The 22,924-nt window shown below is 34.7% G+C and overlaps 1 protein-coding gene across 1 annotated transcript in view; it reads left to right on the top strand.

The window, feature by feature from the left end:
• Positions 1-21,454, top strand: part of LOC123702720 (disintegrin and metalloproteinase domain-containing protein 12) — a 68,913-nt gene extending 47,459 nt beyond the window's left edge. Inside the window, exons 3-17 of the mRNA XM_045650505.1 lie at positions 3,729-3,884; positions 4,651-4,783; positions 5,236-5,399; positions 5,908-6,078; positions 6,782-6,951; positions 7,439-7,741; positions 9,155-9,332; positions 9,745-9,885; positions 10,708-10,826; positions 12,467-12,630; positions 13,272-13,369; positions 14,253-14,367; positions 15,897-15,992; positions 16,434-16,563; positions 18,948-21,454. Of these exons, the coding sequence (XP_045506461.1) occupies positions 3,729-3,884; positions 4,651-4,783; positions 5,236-5,399; positions 5,908-6,078; positions 6,782-6,951; positions 7,439-7,741; positions 9,155-9,332; positions 9,745-9,885; positions 10,708-10,826; positions 12,467-12,630; positions 13,272-13,369; positions 14,253-14,367; positions 15,897-15,992; positions 16,434-16,563; positions 18,948-21,285 (4,476 nt within the window). The 3' untranslated portion in view covers positions 21,286-21,454. The remainder of the gene's footprint in view (positions 1-3,728; positions 3,885-4,650; positions 4,784-5,235; positions 5,400-5,907; positions 6,079-6,781; positions 6,952-7,438; positions 7,742-9,154; positions 9,333-9,744; positions 9,886-10,707; positions 10,827-12,466; positions 12,631-13,271; positions 13,370-14,252; positions 14,368-15,896; positions 15,993-16,433; positions 16,564-18,947) is intronic.
• Positions 21,455-22,924: the final 1,470 nt, after the last annotated feature.

Below are 22,924 nucleotides of genomic sequence, written 5' to 3'. Positions count from 1 at the left end.
ATCTGTTTTATAGCAATGAAATCAAAACAATATGGAAACAGATATTAAAATGTTATTTCCTTCCTAAAGGATAAGCTAGTTCCTATGCCATTGGTCTATTTTAAGCCCTAGATAATAATAATAATATCTTGAATTCCGGAAATAATATAAAATGCCAATATTATAGAAAAACTGTTATTATTATTATATTTATCAATATTTATTAACACTTCCGAGGTCATTATGACTCATTCGACATTTTTAAATTATACAATTTTAGCTATGTGTATGTCGCTTTATAGGTATTCCAATGAAAAAAAAAAAGAAAATATACCTAATATAATTTCGTGAAATTATGAATCTCGCTTCGTCACTTTATTGCACTTGGCATTATTTTCATATTATGAAAGTCAGTACTAAGTATACGATTTAAAAGAAAAATAAACGCTTCTACTTTCTAGTTTAGTATAATTATTATATATATCATTTATGGCAGAGTATTCGCGTTATTATTCTTTAAGAAATTAGAAAAATTTCCTTCTGAAATAGTTGTTTATGACATACTAGTTTTCCGCCCGCAGCTTCGCCCGCTTTGTCTAAAACATAATAAATTATATACTAAAACCTTCCTCTTGAATCACTCTATCTATTAAAAAAAACGCATCAAAATCCGGTGCGTAGTTTTAAAGATTTAAGCATACATAGTGGCATACATAGGGACAGAGAAAGCGACTTTGTTTTATACTATGTAGTGATGTTTTAGATTTTTTTTTAATTTATTCTTTTATGCACATTTGAACGTTTCACTCTTCATTTAACGGCTAAATTGGGCCGTTAAAGAGATTTTTTCTGCCTCTGCGAATATCTGGTAGTCAAGTACTCACAGTAATGTTTCTGGTTTTTGGTTATTATTTAATTCTTTAACAACAAATAGCCTCAAAACTTTCAAAAGTTTTCCCATCTATTTAATAGAGAAATAGCAAACAGATCGAATAAATCGTCACTCCATTATATTAATAGCAAAATGCTATTCGTTATTAGACAAGCTCTAAATACAGTTTAATCATTGCACAAAAAATAATTTAAAATGCCATTCGTTTTGCCTTATCAGAAATAAATTATCTTAATCCAGCGTGAAGGTTGAAGGCTTGATCCAAATTGCGAAATTAATTTATAATTCCAACAATTACTCATACTCTATTATTTGTTATGCTTTTCCTTGCTCTAGATTTATAGAATACTAGCGGTCCGCCCCGGCTTCGCCCGTGGTACATGTTTACGTTTTCTCTACATAAGATCCATCCTCGTACTTCAAGGAATATAATAAAAAAAGAATTATCGAAATCGGTTCAGCCGTTCTCGAGTTATGCGCTTACCAACACATTTTGCGATTCATTTTTATATATAAGAAGATTATTTTCCGGTCAGGTTTTGATTTTGGTTAAAATGTACGATAAAAAGAGGATATGTGAATGTTTTCCGGTAAATGATTGAAATCAAATTAAACTCATTATAGGTCAATTAAAGCCTTCAATATTTAAGGAAAAAATTTTTTATGTATAAATTAAACAAAAATTGTGATTTAGCATTTATCGTAATAATAAGGAAATTGAGACTCGTAAGGAACTTAGCGTCGTCTGTTTTAGTTAGTCCGTCTGTAATATTTGTTATTATGATCACGTATATCCTGGTTTCATAATAAATTAGATCACAATATAAAGCTAGCAATCTAGGTTATAAAATTGTCATAATTTTCATATGTTGTGTTTGACGTCATTACTCAGAAATTAATTCTTTGCATGCAGAAAGGTTTCGATTCTGTTAAATAAATATTTTATGATTATGGTCTTATATCTACGCATTTTGATGATGGTAGAGGCATCAAATTAAAGTAAATCATGTTCATTTATAAAAATTAAAAAAGTATTAAAATTTAAAATAATACAAATGCCCAAACTACCAAGAAATTAAACTTGATAGGGGTTAATTTGTTTTAAATTATAGTTTCGCAAACACTTTTTGCAAGACGGATATGGGCAAATACTTTTGACCTCTAAGATTAAAAGCCTCGGTCCATATATCATTGCGATATAAATGTTTCAAATGAAACGTCAAAATTTTATTTGTTATTTTTTCTTTAAGCAGCTGTTTAGGGTTGGCCCAAACGGTCGGTATTGAATAGGTGTGAATAGGGTTGTCGATTTTTTATGTAAATATGTCAGTTTTATAACACTTAAAATTCATTAAATGTATTTTTTTGAAGTGAAACTTCTTTATCGGGATTCGGGGTTGGAAAAAAATTTAGTGTGACATTTTTTGTTCGTTACGCGTGACATTTTTCCGTTACGCGCCATCTTTTTCTTATCCCTATCACGCGTGATTCGACGTATTTCTGTAAAGTTGCATATAGTAAATGATTTTTTTGAAAAATAAGGTCATAAAGAAGTTTCACTTCTTACGTGTGTACACTAGTACACGCACACAATTTTTATTATTCTACTCGATTGGACTTGCGAATAAGAAAGCGAATTATATCGATATTTTATCAGGTTCAATTACCTAATTGGAATTTGAAAATTTTACCGAAGTAGTTGTATCTGAATAAAATATATTTTACATTAATATGAGCTTTAACAATTTAGTAACGTATTAGCATATGCAATTTAATTTTTACACAGTCCCAATGGAACTTTTAACAAATTATTGATAAATTAAATTATTGTGATAAAACCTAAAAACAATTAAAAAGATTCTCTGTGTATAAAACAATATTGTAGTTAGATAAAAATTATGTCTCACTAACTGAAAATAAAATATTCTAAAAATATATTTTATTTTCAATTGTGACAACCCTAGGCTATTTTTTAAGCCCTCCAAAGGTAAAAAGCACCCGAGGGGGATACTGCATACAATTAGATTAAGATTCTTTTGTGTATTGTTCCGTATTTGGATGAGTTTTAAATGGAATCTCATATGGCCATTTCCATATTCTTATGCCGTTGAATGATAATTGTTGAAGCTTTTTTCTTAGAATGAAAGTTTTTTTATTTTATACTAGCGGTCCGCCCCGACTTTGCCCGTGGTACATATTTCGCAATAAAAGGTAGCCTATGTTCTTTTTCAGGGACTAAAGATTGTCTGTGCCAAATTTCATCAAAATCGGTCGAGTAGTTTATGCGTGAAAACCATACATACATAATTACAAACCTTACCTATTTATAATAATAGTATATAGATAGTATAGATAAGTATTATCCTTATGTGTTTTTTTTTTGCAAGATAATGCGAAACGAACGAAGAAAAATACGAAACGGTCTATGAACATTAACTTTTATGCATTCAATATAGAAAAAATATTTCTTTATGTTACTGTTGCTTTGGTACCCGAAACTTTTGTTAATTTATAGTGATAGGTACCTACTAAGGCAGCTTAGCATATTTTGAAATGATATTTCAGCAAGTAATAAACAAATAATCACTAATAGTATTAAACAAAGTCGCTTTCTCTGTCCCTATGTCCTTTTGTATCCTTAAATCTTTAAAACTACGCAAAGGATTTTGATGCGGTTTTTTCTAATAGATAGAGTGATTCGAGAGGAAGGTTTTAGTATATAATTTATTAGGTTTTAGACAAAGCGGGCGAAGCCGCGGGCGGTAAGCTAGTTGAATAATCTTACTATTTACTATACCATTCTATATTTCTACTTATATTACTTGTACCTACTCAATATATCGCCCCAAATTTCCAGGACGGCATCCACCACCCAGCGGTGACGTTGACCATCAACATTGACAATGAGGACTACGTGCTCGACCTTCGGCTGAACGAGGGGCTGGTGGCGGGGGACCACGTGGTCAGGTACCAGAGGAATGGGGAGATGGTCTCGGAGAAACCGAGTTTAGAGGTGTGTATGATGGATGGTGATCCGTGATAATGATTTAGTTGCGGTGGAAAATGATTGGTTATTTTCATGTCTCAACATATATAGTAAAGTTGAGATATGAAATTTTGTCTAATAAGTTTCTACATGTTGTAATAAGATACATTTGTTATGATAAAAAAGTGGTAAAAAAGGATGGTAAATACTAAATATTAATCTATCTTCTTAATATATATAAATCTCGTGTCACAATGTTTGTCCTCAATGGACTCCTAAACCACTTAACCGATTATAATAAAATTCGCACACCATGTGCAGTTCGATCCAACTTGAGAGATAGGATAGGTTTTATCCCGGAAATCCCTCGGGAACGGGAACTATGCTGGTTTTTCTTTAAAAACGCGGGCGAAGCCGCGGGCGGAAAGCTAGTGTTTTATATATAAAGATTCAAAGGCGCTTCTAAAAGAAATCTAGTTGATTAAATGTATGTTTGATTTTTTTTAAACTAGAGCTAAGAAGTGACTTGTTATTAACTGTAAACTTTTTTGTATTATAAAGAGCGAACTAGATCACAAATAATATCAAAACTATGTTATGAGCTTAAAGCTTAAGCTTTGTTAAGTAAGAGATTATTACAAAAGCTGCATTCAAATATTGACAATACAGGAAATGTAAAACAAAATCGCATTGCAGTATTTGCATATTACATATTTTATGTCGTCCAAAATCTTTATACTTACACAGCAATAAATCACCCCAAAAACTGCTGATACATTACTAATTTTTGCAGGATTTGGACATATGCCAGTATTCTGGCACCGTGCGGGGTCGCGAGGGGTCGTGGGCCGCGGTGTCGACGTGCCACGGGGTCAGCGGGGTTATATACGATGGCAGGACCATGAAGTATATACAGCCGGCTGAAGGTATTCACATAATTATTAGTTTGGTTTGTTTTCACTGGAGGAATAGGTATCTTCAGTAGTTTACTGTGATGTGTTAACTCTTACCTACTTTGGCTCGAAGGACATATTAACGCACTACGCTGGCTAAGACAGGCTGGAAAAGCGATACAAAATATATAAAATCTCGCCATATTTTGTATTGTATGAAATATCTAAAAAATCTGTGAAGAATTTTGTAATATATAAGATATCTTTTAAACTGATTTCATGGTCGTTGAAGATGCAGAACCGTTATTGAATTTCCACAATAACTGATTCCTACGTAAAAACGTGACATTTGCTCGATGTTATCGTTCAGAGGTATTTGCGAAACCGTGACTTAGTATCCACGAAATCCCTAGTTGTTTCTGATACATGTTGTAAAACAGCTTCTAAATACATATAAAAATAACGACAATAACTTATATTTTCAGACAACAAAATAGACGCAGACCACTACGTCTACGACCATACAGACATGGGCACCAACTTCAAGTGTGGTTACGCGGGAGGAGTGACGAATAACAGAAGCTATGACCCGGAGTTAATGGATAAATATGAAAAGGAGAAGAGTTTAAAGCTTAGCAGGACTTCCAGGGTAAGAAAAACCTGTTAGGTACATAAACATTTTAAGCCAAGGTACTAGATTTAGTGGTGATAAAACTAAAACCACAGAATACATAATAGTAGCTAAACGCTCTAAAACTATGGTTGTTATGCTTTGGTTAGTTATATCCAGCCTATAATTTATAGGGATTGTTGTTAAATGGCAGTTTGAATGCAGGTATATAGAGTTAACAGTTTTCTGTGGTTTTGAGTATCCATCAAGAATCGATATTCTAGATTATTAGGCATAATCTAATTATTATTTTTTGTTTAATTATATAAAAGTACCTCAATTGTATAAAGTGTTATAATACAAATCTACGACACTTTGATACAAATTTACATCACTCAAGTGTTATAATACAAATCTAGGACACTTGTAAAGTATTCTAATACAAAATTACTTCACCTGTAAAGTCGTATAATACAAACGAGATCCCTCGAAAAGTCTTCCAATACAAATGTACATCCCATATAAAGTCACCAAATACAAATTTCAGTACAAACGTGACGCCGAAGAGATACAAGTACGGGGGCCGTTCAACGCCAACAAACTATCCAGATACGTGGAGTTGGTGCTTGTTGCTGATCATCGAGAGTTTAGAGCGAATGGTGAAAGTATTAGCCTTATACATCATAGGCTGAAGGATGTCGCTAATATTATTAATTCTGTGAGTATTCAATATAATTGGCAAAATATAAACCAAGTCTTGAGTCATTTAGGATTATTTTAATACTAGCTGCGCTCCGGTTTTACCCGCAGTGCTTGCTCCTGTTTGTCTTAGCGAGATGTTATATAGCCTATAGCCTTCCTCAATAAATGGGCTAACTAACACCGAAATAATTTTTCAAATCGGACCTGTAGTTTCCGAGATTAGCGCGTTCAAACAAACAAACAAGCTCTTCAGCTTTATAATATTAGTATAGATATCAAAAATTTAATGTTAATATTAATTTACTTGTATTATTTCATAAAAATATTAACACTGTGAGGAAAGTTACCTACAACTGTTTGCCAGAATGTATGTCTCAAATATCACTGCAAAAAACTTTATAAAATTGGAAAAATGAAGTATTTTGATAATTAAAAAGCATTATTCTCCAGTCCTACCCTTAAAAACGAACAGACAGACAAACAAAGCTTATTGCAAAAATACCCTCATTTCAATATCTGAAGTTGCAATATTTTGAAGTGAAACTCTTAGGCGCTTTGGGAGTAAAATTTCAAGGTCGCGTCATGGTAATACCGTCATGTCATGGAGTAAGGTGACGATTTTGGTATTTTCTGAATTTTAGCGAAGAAGTTTCACTTCTGACACGTGTGCTCGGCACACGCTCTTTTTTATACTTAATTAATTTCATGAATTATTCCAGGTATACGCCCCACTAAATATATTCATAGCACTCGTCGGTATAGTCGTTTGGAGCGAGCGAGACGAAATAACGCTAGAGGAGGACGGCGATAAGACTCTCACATCCTTCCTGCATTATAGACGCGAGAGATTGGTCAGGGATATACCTAACGACAATGCGCATTTGTTGACGTGAGTTTTTGTTTATTTATTTATTTAATAAAAATGAAAATAAGTACATTTGTACTGGAAGAGTTGAAAATACAAAAGCCAAATCTCTAAAATTCACACTTTCAGGATAATTGTCACATTTAGGAGATATTTGTTTCAAATGAATCATGGTCAAATGGTATTTTATTAAAACAATAAATAAGGCCCAACAGTGGCTTTTTGCTATTTATTACCCAATTATTACACGATGTAAATAATTTAAAAATGTAATATTTAACACGAAAAAAATCCTCAAAGGACCAATTATATGTACGTTCAACTTTTCGTGACGTCATAGATCTAGTTACTATTACCACAGTCTAAGAAATTCTGTAATATGTTTTACTATTATAGCGTACGACATAAGCCACAACGACTTATTGTGTTATTACGTGTTAGTACTATAGCTTCCTAAAATTCCACTATTATAATCGCAGCAATAAAATGTATTTCCATTCTACATACACAGGCGGCAAAAATTCAAAGATGGCGTCGTCGGCAAAGCGCTCAAAGGACCAATTTGCACGTTCAATTTCTCCGGGGGCGTGGCCACTAACCACTCTGACGTCATAGGTCTAGTGGCCATAACAATAGCGCACGAAATGGGCCACAATTTCGGTATGGAGCACGACACAGACGTGGATTGCGAATGTCCAGAAGAAAAGTGTATTATGAGCCCTTCTAGTACGTCCGTTACGCCTTCCCATTGGTCGTCTTGTAGTTTGCGATCGCTAGCGTTGTCCTTTGAAAGGGGAATGGATTATTGTTTGCGGTAAGTCTATTTGTTTTTAAGTCTATGGTGTTTGTATGTGTGTGTGTGTGCTGGTGACGTTCTGAGCTTATTTATTTATTCTTAATTTTATACACAGTAAGGAAATACAAAAATGAAAACAAAATAAAATAAAATATATACCATGGGTGGTCTTAATAAGCCATTTTATTTCTTTCAATAATTTCGTTGTATGTGCGGTGTAATTCGTTTAATTGTATGGTTTTTATTTCATTATTGTATGGTAAATTACTATATATATATAAATTTTAAAATTAGACCCCTCACGATTTTGCTATTATTGACTGATATTATCTTTAAATCTATAGAAGCTTTTTTAAAATGTTTATCTAGGCTATGTTTTCACTCATGTTTCTTATAGTAGGGGAGCCCAGGATGCTAAATGTGGATTTACTCGAGCGTCACGGGAACTTATTAGAATTGGTAGATTAGACCATAGCGAGAAAAAAAGGTCCTATAATGTTTTCACTTTTAGCGGTGGGGAAGGGTTTTTTGATTTTTTTTAATTTAAAAAAGAAAAAAAATGGCTTGGAAATACTCAAGCGCGTTAGATATTTTGCATGCTCCAGGACGTCACTGAAAAAAAGTATACGTTAATCTGACGATTAAAGTGGCGATTTAATCGCTATGAAGAAAGGGTAAAAAATTAAAGTAATATTATTCGAGCGCGTCAGATTAATATCTGGGGGGGTTAATTACAATATAAGAAGTCCCCATTTCGCTAATCTGACGATTCGAGCTCAACCTTAGGGAATTATGGATTATTCAAATTTTCCAGCGGGGCCCCTGAGCGCACCCACCAACCATAACTGCTCATATTGACTAGAGGTACTAATGAATAGCTAAGGTACCGTCCCTAATAGTAATCTGACGCGCTCGAGTAAATCCCAAAATCCCCTCTTGGGCTCCCCTACTATTAGTTAAAAATTTCATTGTATATCAATTTCATTGCTGACTGTTTAAGCGTCCGTACAGAATCGATTGTCGAATTAACAATCTTAATATATAAAAATCTCGTGTCACAATGTTTGTCTTCAATGGACTCCTAAACCACTTAACCGATTATAATAAAATTCGCACACCATGTGCAGTTCGATCCAACTTGAGAGATAGGATAGTTTAAACATGTAGGTACTTTTATATATAAGTACTATAAAGCTTTAAATATAAGAAAGGAGCGTGCCGAGCACACGTGTCAGAAGTGAAACTTCTTTGGCAAGATTAAAAGATACCAAAATCGTGCCTTACTCCATGACGTGACGATATTGCCATGACGCGACCTTGAAATTTTACTCTCAACGCGCCTAAAGAAGTTTCACTTCAAAACACAACAAAATGAAATACCTACTCCTGAACACCCAATTTTCTTTTTACCAATCAAAATGTAATTTCCAGCAATAAACCGAAACGCCTGTTTGAATCGCCGACCTGCGGGAACGGTTTCGTAGAGCCAGGGGAACAGTGCGACTGCGGATTGAACCCCGCACCCTCTTGTACCGCGTGCTGTGATGTAGCGACTTGCTCGTTATGGCAGAACGCGACTTGCGCGGTCGGCGAGTGCTGCGATACACTGGTTGGTTGATTGATTGTTGATAGATTGGTTGATTGATTGTTAGATTGTTTGATTGATTGTTAGATTTTTTATTGGTTGATTGATGTGGGGTGGTTGATAAGTTTTCTTCATTCTATCAGAGAAGTTTAGAGATTTTATCGATAACAAAAAATGTATTGATTATTGAATATGTATTCAAGTCATAATTAATTAATATAGATGAGAAAATTCTAGTATTATAGTACAATTATGGGAGTAAAGTGGACAAATTAATAAAAGAAAATATTTTGATTGTCTTGTTGTCTAATTCTAATCATACAGTGTAATAATGTCAACAAAGAGAGTACTTCCTTATCAATTGATAAACTCCCTATTATCCTTTTACAATATAAATACTCTATTATAAGCTTATAAAATATAAATAAACTTGCAGACATGTCGGCCAAAGTCAGCGGGCACGGTGTGTCGGTCAGCGGACAAAGAGTGCGATTTGCCCGAATATTGTACGGGACACTCGGAGTTCTGTCCCAGTGACGTGTTCAAAATGGACGGCACCCCGTGCTCTAATAATCAGGTAATGTGTATTTTATAGTTGGGTAAATGTATTTGGTAAATGGTAAAAATATGTGGTAAATAGTATAACTATTAGTTGGGTAAAATTATGTCACGGTAAGGTAATGTGGTAAATAATAAAGCTTTCAGGGATCGGCCGAAATTCAGATCATATTTTCGAAATTGTGATCGGTTATTCGGTTATCGATTCGGAACTTTAAATTATCAAATATAATTAAAACAGTACAACTAGTGAAAGTAGAAGTAGAAATAGTGAAGGGCATTTTAATTATGTGTTCACACTTACACTTAGCCTTTTATCACTTACATAAAAACGTTGTCACTTACACTACCACTTTAACTTACATTTAGAAATTAAAAATTTTTCAACGGATTAAAAAAAACGATTTATTCATTTCCTCCCCGTGATCGCTGTAAAGTCTTTGAAACATACATAAATAATATCATGAATGAATCACGTTTAAAGTCCGTTAAAAATTTACTTTAAATTTTTTATGTAAGTTAAAGTGGTAGTGTTAGTGTATATTACTCGAGAAAAACTCATGAAATACAACAATAGGCAGAAAGATGCGGGTTCGAATTCCGTCTCGTGTTCGATTTTTTTCTATTTTTTTTAAGCTATTGCATAGCTTCTATCGCGGGCCTTGAGCGCGGGGACCGAATCGAGAAATTCCGTAACGAAAAAACCTCACGCTCCCCGCTCCGACGGGCGGAGGTGTGGCTTGAAGGCATAGCATGCAATAGCTTTACCGCGGCAGTCCCCGAGTGCCATACGTCGTTTTTTTAATTTCTTACCTAAACAAGTTTAATTTATTAATTACAGGCGTATTGTGTGCGTGGAGGGTGTCGTACCCACAAGGACCAGTGCCTATTGCTGTGGGGCTCCACTGCGGACAGCTCGGATACAAGATGCTACACTTCCATGAATGTTAAGGGGGATAAGTGAGTTATTTTCTATACCTATTTTTTATTGTCAATGGGGAGGCTCAACCAAAAAAATCTCGCCTGATGTAAAGCTAAGATGGTATGAGCTAGATAGTTCCTGATCACTACGATAATATATTTCTTATTTAACTTATAATTTTCGTGTTTTTTTTAAGCTTACGTGTTAGTCGTGTTCATAAACCATAAACACTGAAAATCTTTGTAAAAATCTGTTCAGCGATTATAACCTATAGACAATTTTTTTTTGTAATTTTAGTAAATACTCGTTTGAATTGATAATTTGTTCAAATGTTCATTCTTCGTTTATTATTAAAAAAAATATTTCAGCATGAAAAGTATTGAAAATTTGAAAGTACAAAATCATAATAATACGATAATAATCAATGTGCACGTTTATCATACTTACGATAGATATTTGTTATTTACTTTCTAAAAATCGAAGCTTAATTTTATTTCACTCTACACATTGCTCGTTCAGGAATCGTCCGTGTACCTACTGCCGAGTGTTGTTATAATGCCGCGTGCCGCCATCTTAACTCACATCTTACACTATCTTAATATTTTTCGTTTTTAAGTATTTCTAGCAATTTTATTTTATCTTGTACAATATTTGTACATGTTATGAACTTTCACTCTTGTACCACGCCTGCTCTCCTACTTCTCAGCTCTCCTTTGCTTTTTGGTTGTCTGGAAGAAATCGCTCATGAGCGATAAGACCGCCTACTGTACCCTAACCTCTTTTGCTGTTTTTTTATTGTCTTTCTGTGAACTTCTGTGTGTACAATAAAGTATTTTTATTATTATTTATCTCAATTCCATAATACACGGATACCATCATAAGGAAGGTGCCCGGTCCTTTGGAAGGCTTACGTGGGGACACGGATCCAACACGCAGAGGCCCTTTAGAGAACTTTACTGTGTTGTGGGACACCAGCCGCAGCCTGCCCATGACTGCACTATAGAGATACAGCCCTGGGCAGTCCGCGGCCGATGTAGGACTATTGCAAGATAAGGAAACAAAATAAACTGGGCTATGGAAAGGGATGTTAATGGACCGGAATTTAGGACTATGGAAGACTATGGCACCTGCCTTTCTACTAAAATATAGCAAAAAATTGTTGGCAGGTGGTGACTCGCCCTCTCACTGTATGGGCCCCCGAAATAAGTCGCTGCAATAGTGCGACAAGGGGGCAACATATTGTGAGCAGCTAAGGGTGGAGAGGCGTCCCTGGACTTTAAACTCCGATCACGCGCTCCCTGAGGGTCCAGCATCACGTGCCCACTCGCCACTTATGATTCGCATCCACCCTTCGAGCTAAAAGCTCTCGCGACTCCACTCTGGCCGGCCGGTTAAGGCAAGCCAGAGGTGGGGGTCCTGTCCTCGTCAGGCTTCACTCCGACCGGCCGGTGAAGGCAAGCCGGAGATGAAGACAGGGGCCTCCCCCGGGAGCACTCGGTTCCCGCGGGGTCGCTACTCCCCGACACCCCGCCACAAGGTGTCCTGCGGGTCACGTAGACAATAGATATTCCAACCGTGGGCGATGGGGTCGTCACATCCCTACGCCCTTATTATTTATTATTATTATACACTACAATATACGATACATTACTCATTTCGCAATCCATTGCTCGTCCAGGAACGGCAACTGCGGCTACGCCCGCTCGGACTCGTCAGTGTACTACAAGTGCCAGCCGGCACACGCGCTGTGCGGCCTGCTGCAGTGCCGACATCTCAACGAGCGGCTCGAGTTCGGCATGGAGTCTGTTGCTTGGCTTTCCGCCACGTTTATTAATAATAATGGTGAGTTTTAAGCTATTGCATAGCTTCTGTCGCGGGCCTTGAGCGCGGGGACCGAATCGAGAAATTCCGTAACGAAAAAACCTCACGCTCCCCACTCCGACGGACGGAGGTGTTGCTTGAAGGCATGCCACACGTCTTTTTTAATTCATGCTTTGTTATCTGATGAAGAGAAAGTATTTTTTTTTGTTTAATAGATTTAATTCGACAACTGATCGATTGATTGTAAATTATGTTTTGTAAAAATAAATTACATTGTAAATCAATTTAACAGTCACTAACGTAATTAATGTATGATAATATAAGTATTTTTTTTTTTTTTACTTTACGTGTTGAAGTTTAAATATAAATAACTAGCTTTCCGCCCGCGGCTTCGCCCGCTTTGTTTAAAACCTAATAAATTATATACTAAAACCTTCTTCTTGAATCACTCTATCTATTAAAAAAAACCGCATCAAAATCCGTTGCGTAGTTTTAAAGATTTAAGCATACAAAAGGGCATAGGGACAGAGAAAGCGACTTTGTTTTATACTATGTAGTGATAACCTTTTGCCCTGTTGTCTTTTTGTGGAAAGAGGACAAACATAAAAATGTAATACCCGCTTTCGATTTGATAACATTTTCATACATATTAAAAAATACAGGTACAATAATACCATGTAGAACGGCGATGGTAGATCTGGGCCTGAGCGACGTGGACCCCGGCATGGTGCCCGATGGCGCTAAATGTGGAAATAATATGGTATGTAGGTTTTATATATATGTTTATTTTGAACATTGACAAACTTCTCTATAGTCCATACTTTAATATTATATTATAAATGCGAAAGTAACTCTGTCTGTCTGTCTGTTACTCAATCACGCCTAAACTACTGAACCAATTTTCATGAAATTTGGTATGGAGATATTTTTATACCCGAGAAAGGACATAGGATAGGTTTTATCCCGGAAATCCCACGGGAACGGGAACTATGCGGGTTTTTCTTTGACTGCGCGGGTGAAGCCGCGGGCGGAAACCTAGTACAAAATAAGTCTAATTATAAAATATAATGTAATTTTGATGAAAAATGAGCAGTGGTGGCTCAGTGGTGAGACCTCGGACTTCGAATCGATAAGTCCGTGGTTCGAGACCAGGCGAGCGCGCAGGAAATAAATTGATTTTTCAATTTATCTGCGCATGTTGTAACATCACCACTGCTCGAACGGTGAAGGAAAACATCGTGAGGAAACCGACATGTCGAAGAATTAAAAAGTTCGACGACATGTGTCATCCGCCAACCCGCACTTGGCCAGCGTGGTGGATTATGGCCTGTACCCTCATAGGAGGCCCGTGTCCCAGCAGTGGGAACGTATATGGGCTGATGATGATGATGATGATGATGAATGTAATTTTTATAAATGTAAATCACATTTAATTCATTCATTTTCATTCATCACAAGAAAAAAAGAGCGTGTATAGTGTGTACCGAGCACACGTGTCAGAAGTGAAACTTGTTTGACAAGATACCAAAATCCTATTCCTTGAAGTACGAGGATGGTTCTTATGGAGAGAAAACATGTACCACGGGCGAAGCCGGGGCTGACGCTAGTTTTTAGATAATTAAAGAAAAATTATCTATTTACAGATGTGTTTAAACACAAAATGCGTGCCGGTACAATCGGTGATAGATAGGGTTGCTCAAAAGGAGACCGCCGTCTGCCCGTCCAACTGTTCGGGACATGGTGTTTGTAATTCTGAAGGTAATTATACTACATACTAGCTGTGCCCTGCGGTTTTATCCGCAGTGCTCTACTCCTGTTGGTCTTAGCGTGATGATACAGCCTTATAGCCTTCCTCGATAAATGGGCTATCTAACACCGAAAGAATTTTTCAAATCGGACCAGTTGTTCCTGAGATTAGCGCGTTCAAACAAACTCTTTAGCTTTATAATATTATATAGTATAGATTACTATGTTGATTTTGTGTGTTTGTTTATTAGGGTTATCTAGGTCTAAAGTATTGATCTTAAAGGAGAATGCCCATTTTTGGTACTGGTTTTTCTCATGCATCAAGATAACAATACTATTAAAAAAAATCTCGGCAATTTAGAGGCCTTCTTACCATCGGAAAATATATTTTGAACAGGGAATGTTTTGTAAAATCTAATTAGACATGTAATTGTTTAGATCCGTTATTATAGATTTAGTATCCATTACTACTTGGCAACTTTTAAGTAAAACAACACTTAGCTATATATATTTGTAACTTGTATATCTGTTATTTTATTGGTGTATGTTTTGTAAGTGGCCCTGAATAAATAAATAAATAAATAAATAAATAAATTACCGCTTACATCGGTAACCAAGCGGTAACTATTATTACATTTACTATGGTAAATAGCTAAGTGTATTAATATCGATTATTGTTATTATTGAATTACAAAAAAAAACAATTAACATAAAATCACTCTTTAAGGTGTTGTTTATACACTGTAGGTTGTTTTAACATAGATAGTGAAGTAAAATACTTGATTCCATGCAAAAAATGTTTCTTAGAACAATCTGACAAAAAGAGTTGACAAAAAGGAAGGCGTTTTAGTTATTTGTATCGATCATCGATACAAATAACTTAAGCGATCATTGTTGAGAGCCGAAATGTTCTTTTAATAAATATTATAAAAAAAATATTATTATGACATAGCTTGGTAGGTAACCAGTTATTTCTTGTTTGTTTTATATATTTAGGTTTTCTTGAAATCCGTGAAGATTTCTGGTGCCTACCTACACTAGCCGATGAACAGATGGACTTTGTCTGAAAGCATAAGCTCTACGCATAGATTAAATATGTTAAACGAAAAATAACCTTCGGACGATAAAATACTACCTAAATCACACATAAACCTAACTAAATCGGGGTTATTTAAGTTTTGAGGTTATTTCACATTTTTCTCAATATCTTGAAAACCCCTGTTTTTATCACAAAAAAATCAATTGGTAAAAATCTTTTGAATATCGAAGAACCCTCCAAAACCACTCTGGCATTGACGCAACACTATACTGTGGTCCATACTTTCATGGGCATTCTCCTTTGGTCGAGAAAGGTAAAACTAAAGTTATTCTGTTTTTATGTCTGTCTGCAGTCTGTAACACTTTTAAAGCTAAACTATTGGGTAGTTTAAAATAATATTAAAAAAATTGACTAGACCTAGACGTTGATTATTTTTGGCCATAAAAACTTATGTAGGTATTATTTTTATGAGTTTATTCCGTGTAAATTTTGTTATTTTCAGGCCACTGTCACTGCGAGTCGGGATTCGCCCCTCCACTATGTGCGTTGCCCGGGGCTGGAGGCTCCGTTGATTCAGGACCCGCCACTGATTCTACACGTAAGTATAAAAACAATGGCAAAAACTAAAAAAAAAAACTTTTTTGAAGTGTAACTTCTTTAGGCGCGTTGAGAGTAAATTTTCAAGGTCGCGTCATGGCAATAACGTCACGGAGTATGGTGACGATTTGATATTTTAGAATTTTACCAAAGAAATTTCATTTATGACACGTGTGTTCGGTACACACGCTATTAAAAAAAATGGAGGCTCTTATTTATAAAAAATATTAAAAAAATAAAACATTATATTTAATTGGTTTATTAATCGTAACTGTACGCATTATTTTAATGAGCAAATTATAACTTTGATTGTAAGGATTTATACATAAAGTTCGTTGATTACGACTTTACTTATTATTAATTCATGATTTATTTTCACAATAAACTTTGTGAAATATATACATAATTTTAACTAACACTTATAAAATTGTATCTTTTACAGTGCAAAGAAACTTCATGGTGGCGATGTATGTCATATTCCTCGGAATATTACCGACGATTCTGCTCATACTGTTCCTCATGTACTACACAAGGCACAATGTTCTACTGTGGTGGAAAAAACCGAAGAAAACGTACGTAAACAAAATACTAAAGAAACCCATAACATGTCCGCTCAACAAAAACAATAAATTTAAATTTCCAAAATATACAAACTCCTTCACGAAATTACTCAGCTTCAAACACAAAACACCTAAAGAAGATACTAAAACAAATGAAATAGAGGAAAATATATATGAAACTATAGAAAATGATTATGAAATTATCGATGTAGGTATTGTTAAAGGTAGCCATTGGTCTGATAAACTCACTGGTTATTTTAAAACGAAACCAAAAGTTAAAAATGTAAATAAAAGAATCAACAAAGACGACATTGTAGTTACGTGTAGTGCTGAATCTCTTAACAAAATTATTATTAAAAACACCAACAACACCTATGTTAAGGGAAACACTAAAAAAATCGAAATCATAAAAACCGGTCTTACATCCACAACGAACGAAAAAATCAGCAAAGCAGACATTAAAAATACGAATGTACTCAGTAAGAATCAATTAAACAATATAAATACATCAGAAGATAACGTTACGAATGTTAAAAGAAACAAACTAACAAAATTAAGTAAAGACAGTATAGTTAACGCGGGATTATCTTCTACGACAAATGAAACAGTCAAAAGTTACGAAAATTTATTATTGGTTAACAATGAAGTAACTTATATGAATAGTGAAAATGTATCAAGTAATAATAATGTTAAGAAACTGCGCGAAGGTTTTATTGCCCCAAAATTGAATAACGCAGTTTTATCAAAACGAAATGAATTGAAGAAAGTCGGACAAAATATATCGAAATTACCAAACAGTCGTGAATAATTAAAAGAAAACTTGAAAATAACATAATAATAGTTTAATCATAAAAATAAATAATATGGAAAAGTTCAAAAATCAAATTGGATTAATACTATAGCTTTATGTAGAACATAGAATTTTTCAAATGTCTGTTTTAAATTTTTATAAAAAAATAATGTCATCAAAATAAATCGTAGTTTTAGTTGTTTTTTAAAAACAATTCTTATTTTCAGAATAAGAGCATTATTATTAAAAAATAATTGTAAATAGTATATTTTTTTATTGTAAGAGTCAAAGACTGTAGTTTGTAAGTTTTTCTTTTTTGTAGATTTTAGTTGCTTGTTTTTTTTTTTTTTTTTTTTTTAATAACGTAAGGTTCTTGAAAGTTCTTTGTAAATAGAAAAAACCTGTATTTTTTTGTTTTGTAACTGTGATTGGCCAAAAAATAATAAGTTTTATAAACGATTTATTTCATTATTAATATGTAGATATAAATTGTGTTGTTTTTTATCTTGTACTTGGTGCTTATGGACCCACACCGTATTAGCATTTTTTTTTTCTTTGACTAAAATAATTGTCATTTGCATGTTATTATTTTCTGTATGTGGTTTTGGGTTAAACATTCATTATTCATTTTTATGTAGACATTATATACAATTTTCTTATTATTTTAGCTTTAGCTGTAAGTTTTGAACTTTCATGTATGTTTTTTTTTTTGCTGCTGTCTGCTACTGTCGTCCAAAGTCTTATTTGGTAAATAGTCTTCATACCAATCATTCATTGAATGGGCTTCGATAATATAAAAACAATTGCTAAAGTAAGAATGATTTTTCATTTCAAAATGTTTTCTTAAGATTCGGATTTTTTCCGGGAGTTTAAATTTTGACAGAAGTTCTTAGGTTAGCCTCATATAACCTAAAAATTATTTGTAAAGATTGAAACTTTATTGAAAATCTTTATTGAAAAAGTTTTAAAATAATACAGTTAAAATTTGGGGAAATTAAAAAATAATGAATGCATCAAGATTATTTACTAAATTTGCCTGAAAAAAAAAATAGTTTTGTGTATGTACCTTATTGCTTGGGTCAATAGATAAACATGCATTTCCAGGGTGATGGTAATAATAAAGTTTTCTACTAATTTTCCTGTTTTCTTTCTCTTTGTATTAGAAACTATTATTTCTTTTGTTCTCTTGGTGCACTTGCTTGGTGAGTTTTTTGTGGTTTTAGTACTGACATAATTTTAAGGCATGAATGCATGGTAAATATAGACTAATATTATAATTGCATGTGTAACGTTAATTTTGAATAAAAAATAATAATATATTATAGTAAATTTCTAATAACTAATTAAACTTGATTAAAAATAAATACAAAGTTAACCATAACTTAAAACAATGTTCATTCCATAACACCTTAACACAAAATTAAAACGATGTTCATTTCTTCTAACTCTTAACATTTATATATTATAAAATAAAAAAAATCTTTCTTTAAATAAAAATTGTATCAAATTCAACATAGTATAGTATCAAAACATGTGTATTATTTAAATATTTGTATGTCTTGCGACTTAAACAACTATAATATTAACGAAATCTCTACTCTTTCAGGATTCCATCTCCCAAGAAATCAAGTTTGCAGCGACGTATTTCGAGAAGCGCAAGTAAATTCGCATCTAACTTTCAAAACAACGCGCCAAATAACACTCAAGCTGTTAGCGTTCACACACTATCTAACCCTGACGATATGAGCTCAAGTCTCTTGCGCAGTGACAGCGAACACAGCCCATCCGGCAATATAAACCCCTCCGTTAACTTCTTCGGAAACTTCAAAGGATTTTCCCTCACGCCAATGGACAAAAATGCCCCCCAAACAGATGAACCACCAAAAGAAACCAAAAAAGACACGAAAAGCGCGAAAATAACACCAGTACATAGAAGTGGGAGTAATAGTCAAAATGTGGGGCAATTGAAACCAGTGTTACGTTCTGCGCCACCACTCCCAGTAGTGCCAAATACAGCTAAAACCAGCCCCAAAACGTCTCCATCTATAAAACGCACGAATAGTTCAGTACAGAATCGTATCAAAGCTCTAATGAACGCAGAGAAGACGGAAGAAGTGCCCGTCACTGCTAATCCTGCGCCCAGACCAGTTATTTCTAGCCCCATTCTAGAAGCTTCGACGTGTACAGCGAAAGAACTAATATCGCCGCTACAAGGCTCAAAAACATTGGGCCCGGTACGCGCGGCTCCAACCGCACCGACCATCACACCAGATTTACCGAAACGACCTCTAAGTATGTACTCCGCCGGCAATGTCCCACAAAAACCACTCCCAGAGGAACCAAAGAAAGTCAAGGAAGGAATATCCTTGAACAGAATCGCGTCATTCCTCAAACACGACAAACCGAAGGAAAAAGAACGAAACCCCGTTGAACGAAGTCACTCTTTGCCGAAGAATCAGAATCACCAAATCAAAGTGCCGAAAGCGGCTGATAAAGTTGCATTGCGAAACTTGCAGATATCGAATCCCATACTGCAGAAGGCCATCGATATACCGATCAGCTCTGTGCCCGTAGTGTCGGATTCTGAAGACAACGACGATTCGAAAGCGTTCGTGAATAGAGCTCAAAGTATGCGCGTGCCCAATGTGCAAAAGCCCTTACAAACGTTCGGTTCGATGAGACAAGCGCCCGGTGTGTCGCGGCCCTTATCCGGTGTTGGCCGACCGACCGCTCCTCCACCACCACTACCGAGCCAACCGGCCACTACTGAAAAAGAAACTTCAATATATCAGAGTCCAAAACAGACAGACATCAAGACGACAGATTACGTAGATTGCATAGAAGAAAAGCCCGCGCCGTTAGCTCACATAGACGAAGAGTCCGGTGACAATATTTACGCGATCATCGAGGAAAGTCCCGAGAAACATGCTAAAGCGTTCCCGGGCGTGTCTCTGCCGATCAAAACGGCTCCCCAACCGCCTCCTGAAGGCTACAACACTCCCAAACCCATCACTTCCAATTCAGGAAGTACAGAAAGCATGGGTCTGCTCGGAGAGATTGTTAATGAGATACAGAACCGCAACTTTGACTCGATCTATTCGACGTCGACGCTCGCGAGGAAAAGGGAGAAAGAGCGGAAAAAGGTTGAGCAAAACAGAGATAGCACGTACATGAATACAGACTACAAGAGTCCAGAGAGCGTTTACAGCAACTCTGGAGCAAAATCTTCCGCGTCGACCACTAGCAGTGGATATTTGCACCCCTCAGCTGTTAACATACCCACTCGTATGCAAACAGATGAAAAAGAAATAGAGAAACCACCATCGCCTTCTCTTAAAGCAAACTCGAAAATACCCACGTTTTCGAGACAAGTTACCCCGCCCGGTTTAAGAACTACGAGCACGTTCAAAAATGTGCCGCCATCTCCTAAAACGGCCGCAAAAAATATCAACGTAAAATCGATATCTAACAGTCCCGACCTCGTGTCGAGTTGTGCTGTAGCCGAGACAAAAAATATCAAAGCGCCAGACGTTATTAATAATAATAAACCAGCCGATCCACCGAAAGTCGCGAACAAACCTAATATAAGCAAACAGATTGACAATCGACCTCCGTTAAAACCGACCATTGATAAAAAGCCGGCCACAAATAAACAGACTGTACTAAAACCAGTCAATACTACAACTAATGTGAATAAAACAGACAAACCGATAAATCGCGTTAATTCCAAAAACGATTCTAGTGTGAAAGCGATTGCAGATAGTTTAAATAAAAATAAACCTAAAGTGGTTCCCAAACCAACCACATTAGTACAACGGACCGACTCAAACGTAAAGACGAATACAACGAAACTAACCTCTAAACCCTCCAATGTCGCCAGTTTACAACAGAAATTTGAAAATAGGAAATCATTAGGTAAGGAAATAACCACGGGGAAGAAATAGCATTATTTACTATGTGTAGTAAACTAGAATATTTTAAATTAAAACGACAAACGATCTGATTTATGTACTCGTCAAAATTTAATTAGAAACTAAGAGCTAGCGCGCAAGAGCAACTTTTGTCTCCGCAACTATTTTGCCTCTCCCATCAACTCTATGGGGAGTTGCGTCGCTACGTGCGCGCACTTTCTTACTAGCCCATAGAGGTGATGCGAGAGACAAAATAGTTGCGGAGACAAAAGTTGCTCTTGCTCTAAGAATAATGGAACAGTTTAAATTTAAAATATAAAGACTGTATTGTGATCGAAATTATAAATCGTACTAGCTTATAAATGATATTATTGTTGAAGGAATAGCAGCTATGTGACGTATATGTAGATTTCTAGTCCACAGTGTTTAAAGGTCGTTAAATAATTATTTTATGATATAAATTGTATTTTCGTGGGTTACTTTTCCTTAATTTTATTCAAAAAAATATAATAATAAATTGATACCGTTCTTTTTGTTTTAAAATTAAGAACGTGACATGAAATTAAAATATACAATTTATAGCATAAAATAAACGAATATGGACCTTGAATCTTCAGCATAGAGATTATATTTACTTTGTTTAAATCGAAAGTGTTCATATTTTGATATGACGTGGTTTAAGATAAATACTGAATAAGACAATGTACATATTATTTGGGTTATATTATTTTTTTCATATATTAGAAGAAAAAATTAATATAACTATTAAGTTATGGATCTCTGTAAATATTCCTTTAGTTATAAATTAACGAAATGTGAAGTGTCTTAATCGATTAGTAATAATTTGTATTTTTATAGCTGAGTGATTGTGCTGAAAACTCGAAAATATTCATAATAATATGATATTGTATAAATACAGTTAGTTTGTATTGGTGCTAGCGAAAAAACCCAAGTGACTCAAAATTTAACAAAACCGTTTTAATAATAGAATTCAATATTATATTTACAAGGAAACAATATTTAACAGAGTATAGAATTTATTATTTTCTCCATATGTAATGTACAATTTTAGTGAACAATAGTTTTTATGAGTCACTTGTTTAGATTATATTCATTATAGCCTAGCTTATATGAAAATAATATTAAAAGGGCGCTTACACGTTAAAGGTAAAACGGCTTACAAATATGTTAAGGAATTATTTATCTGACGCTTATAATTTCTAAGATATATTTACTCCCAAGAAATATACTTTAATGCAACCGAAATAACATTATATGCAGTTAAAATATATTAGCAAAGAAACTACCAAAATGTCGCTGAATATTGAGTTTTTTTAATAATATTGCCATATACAAAAAAATTGTCTGTAAGCGCTCTTCATCTACTTAAAAGTCATTCGTCCATAATGTTGACAAACTGCCAATGTACAAATTTGGTGCTGACGTCGCAAAAGCAATAGAGATTATGTAGACAAAATGTTAGAGGTGTGTTTTATCAAATCTTGTACAATACGGCATATAATATTCGTGTTAATTTTATTGAAACAGTGTTGCCAGCAATAAAAATCTTAAATACCGAATCTATACACGTTTTACGCGTGTAAAAAATTGAGGTCGTTCGTAATTATAATTTGTTTAGTTTAATATAAAATAACGAATGATTTACTTTATT

The sequence above is a fragment of the Colias croceus genome, chromosome 24, assembly GCF_905220415.1.
Source record: "Colias croceus chromosome 24, ilColCroc2.1".
In the NCBI taxonomy this organism is placed as follows: domain Eukaryota; kingdom Metazoa; phylum Arthropoda; class Insecta; order Lepidoptera; family Pieridae; genus Colias; species Colias croceus.
This window is presented reverse-complemented; position numbering and strand designations above follow the sequence as displayed.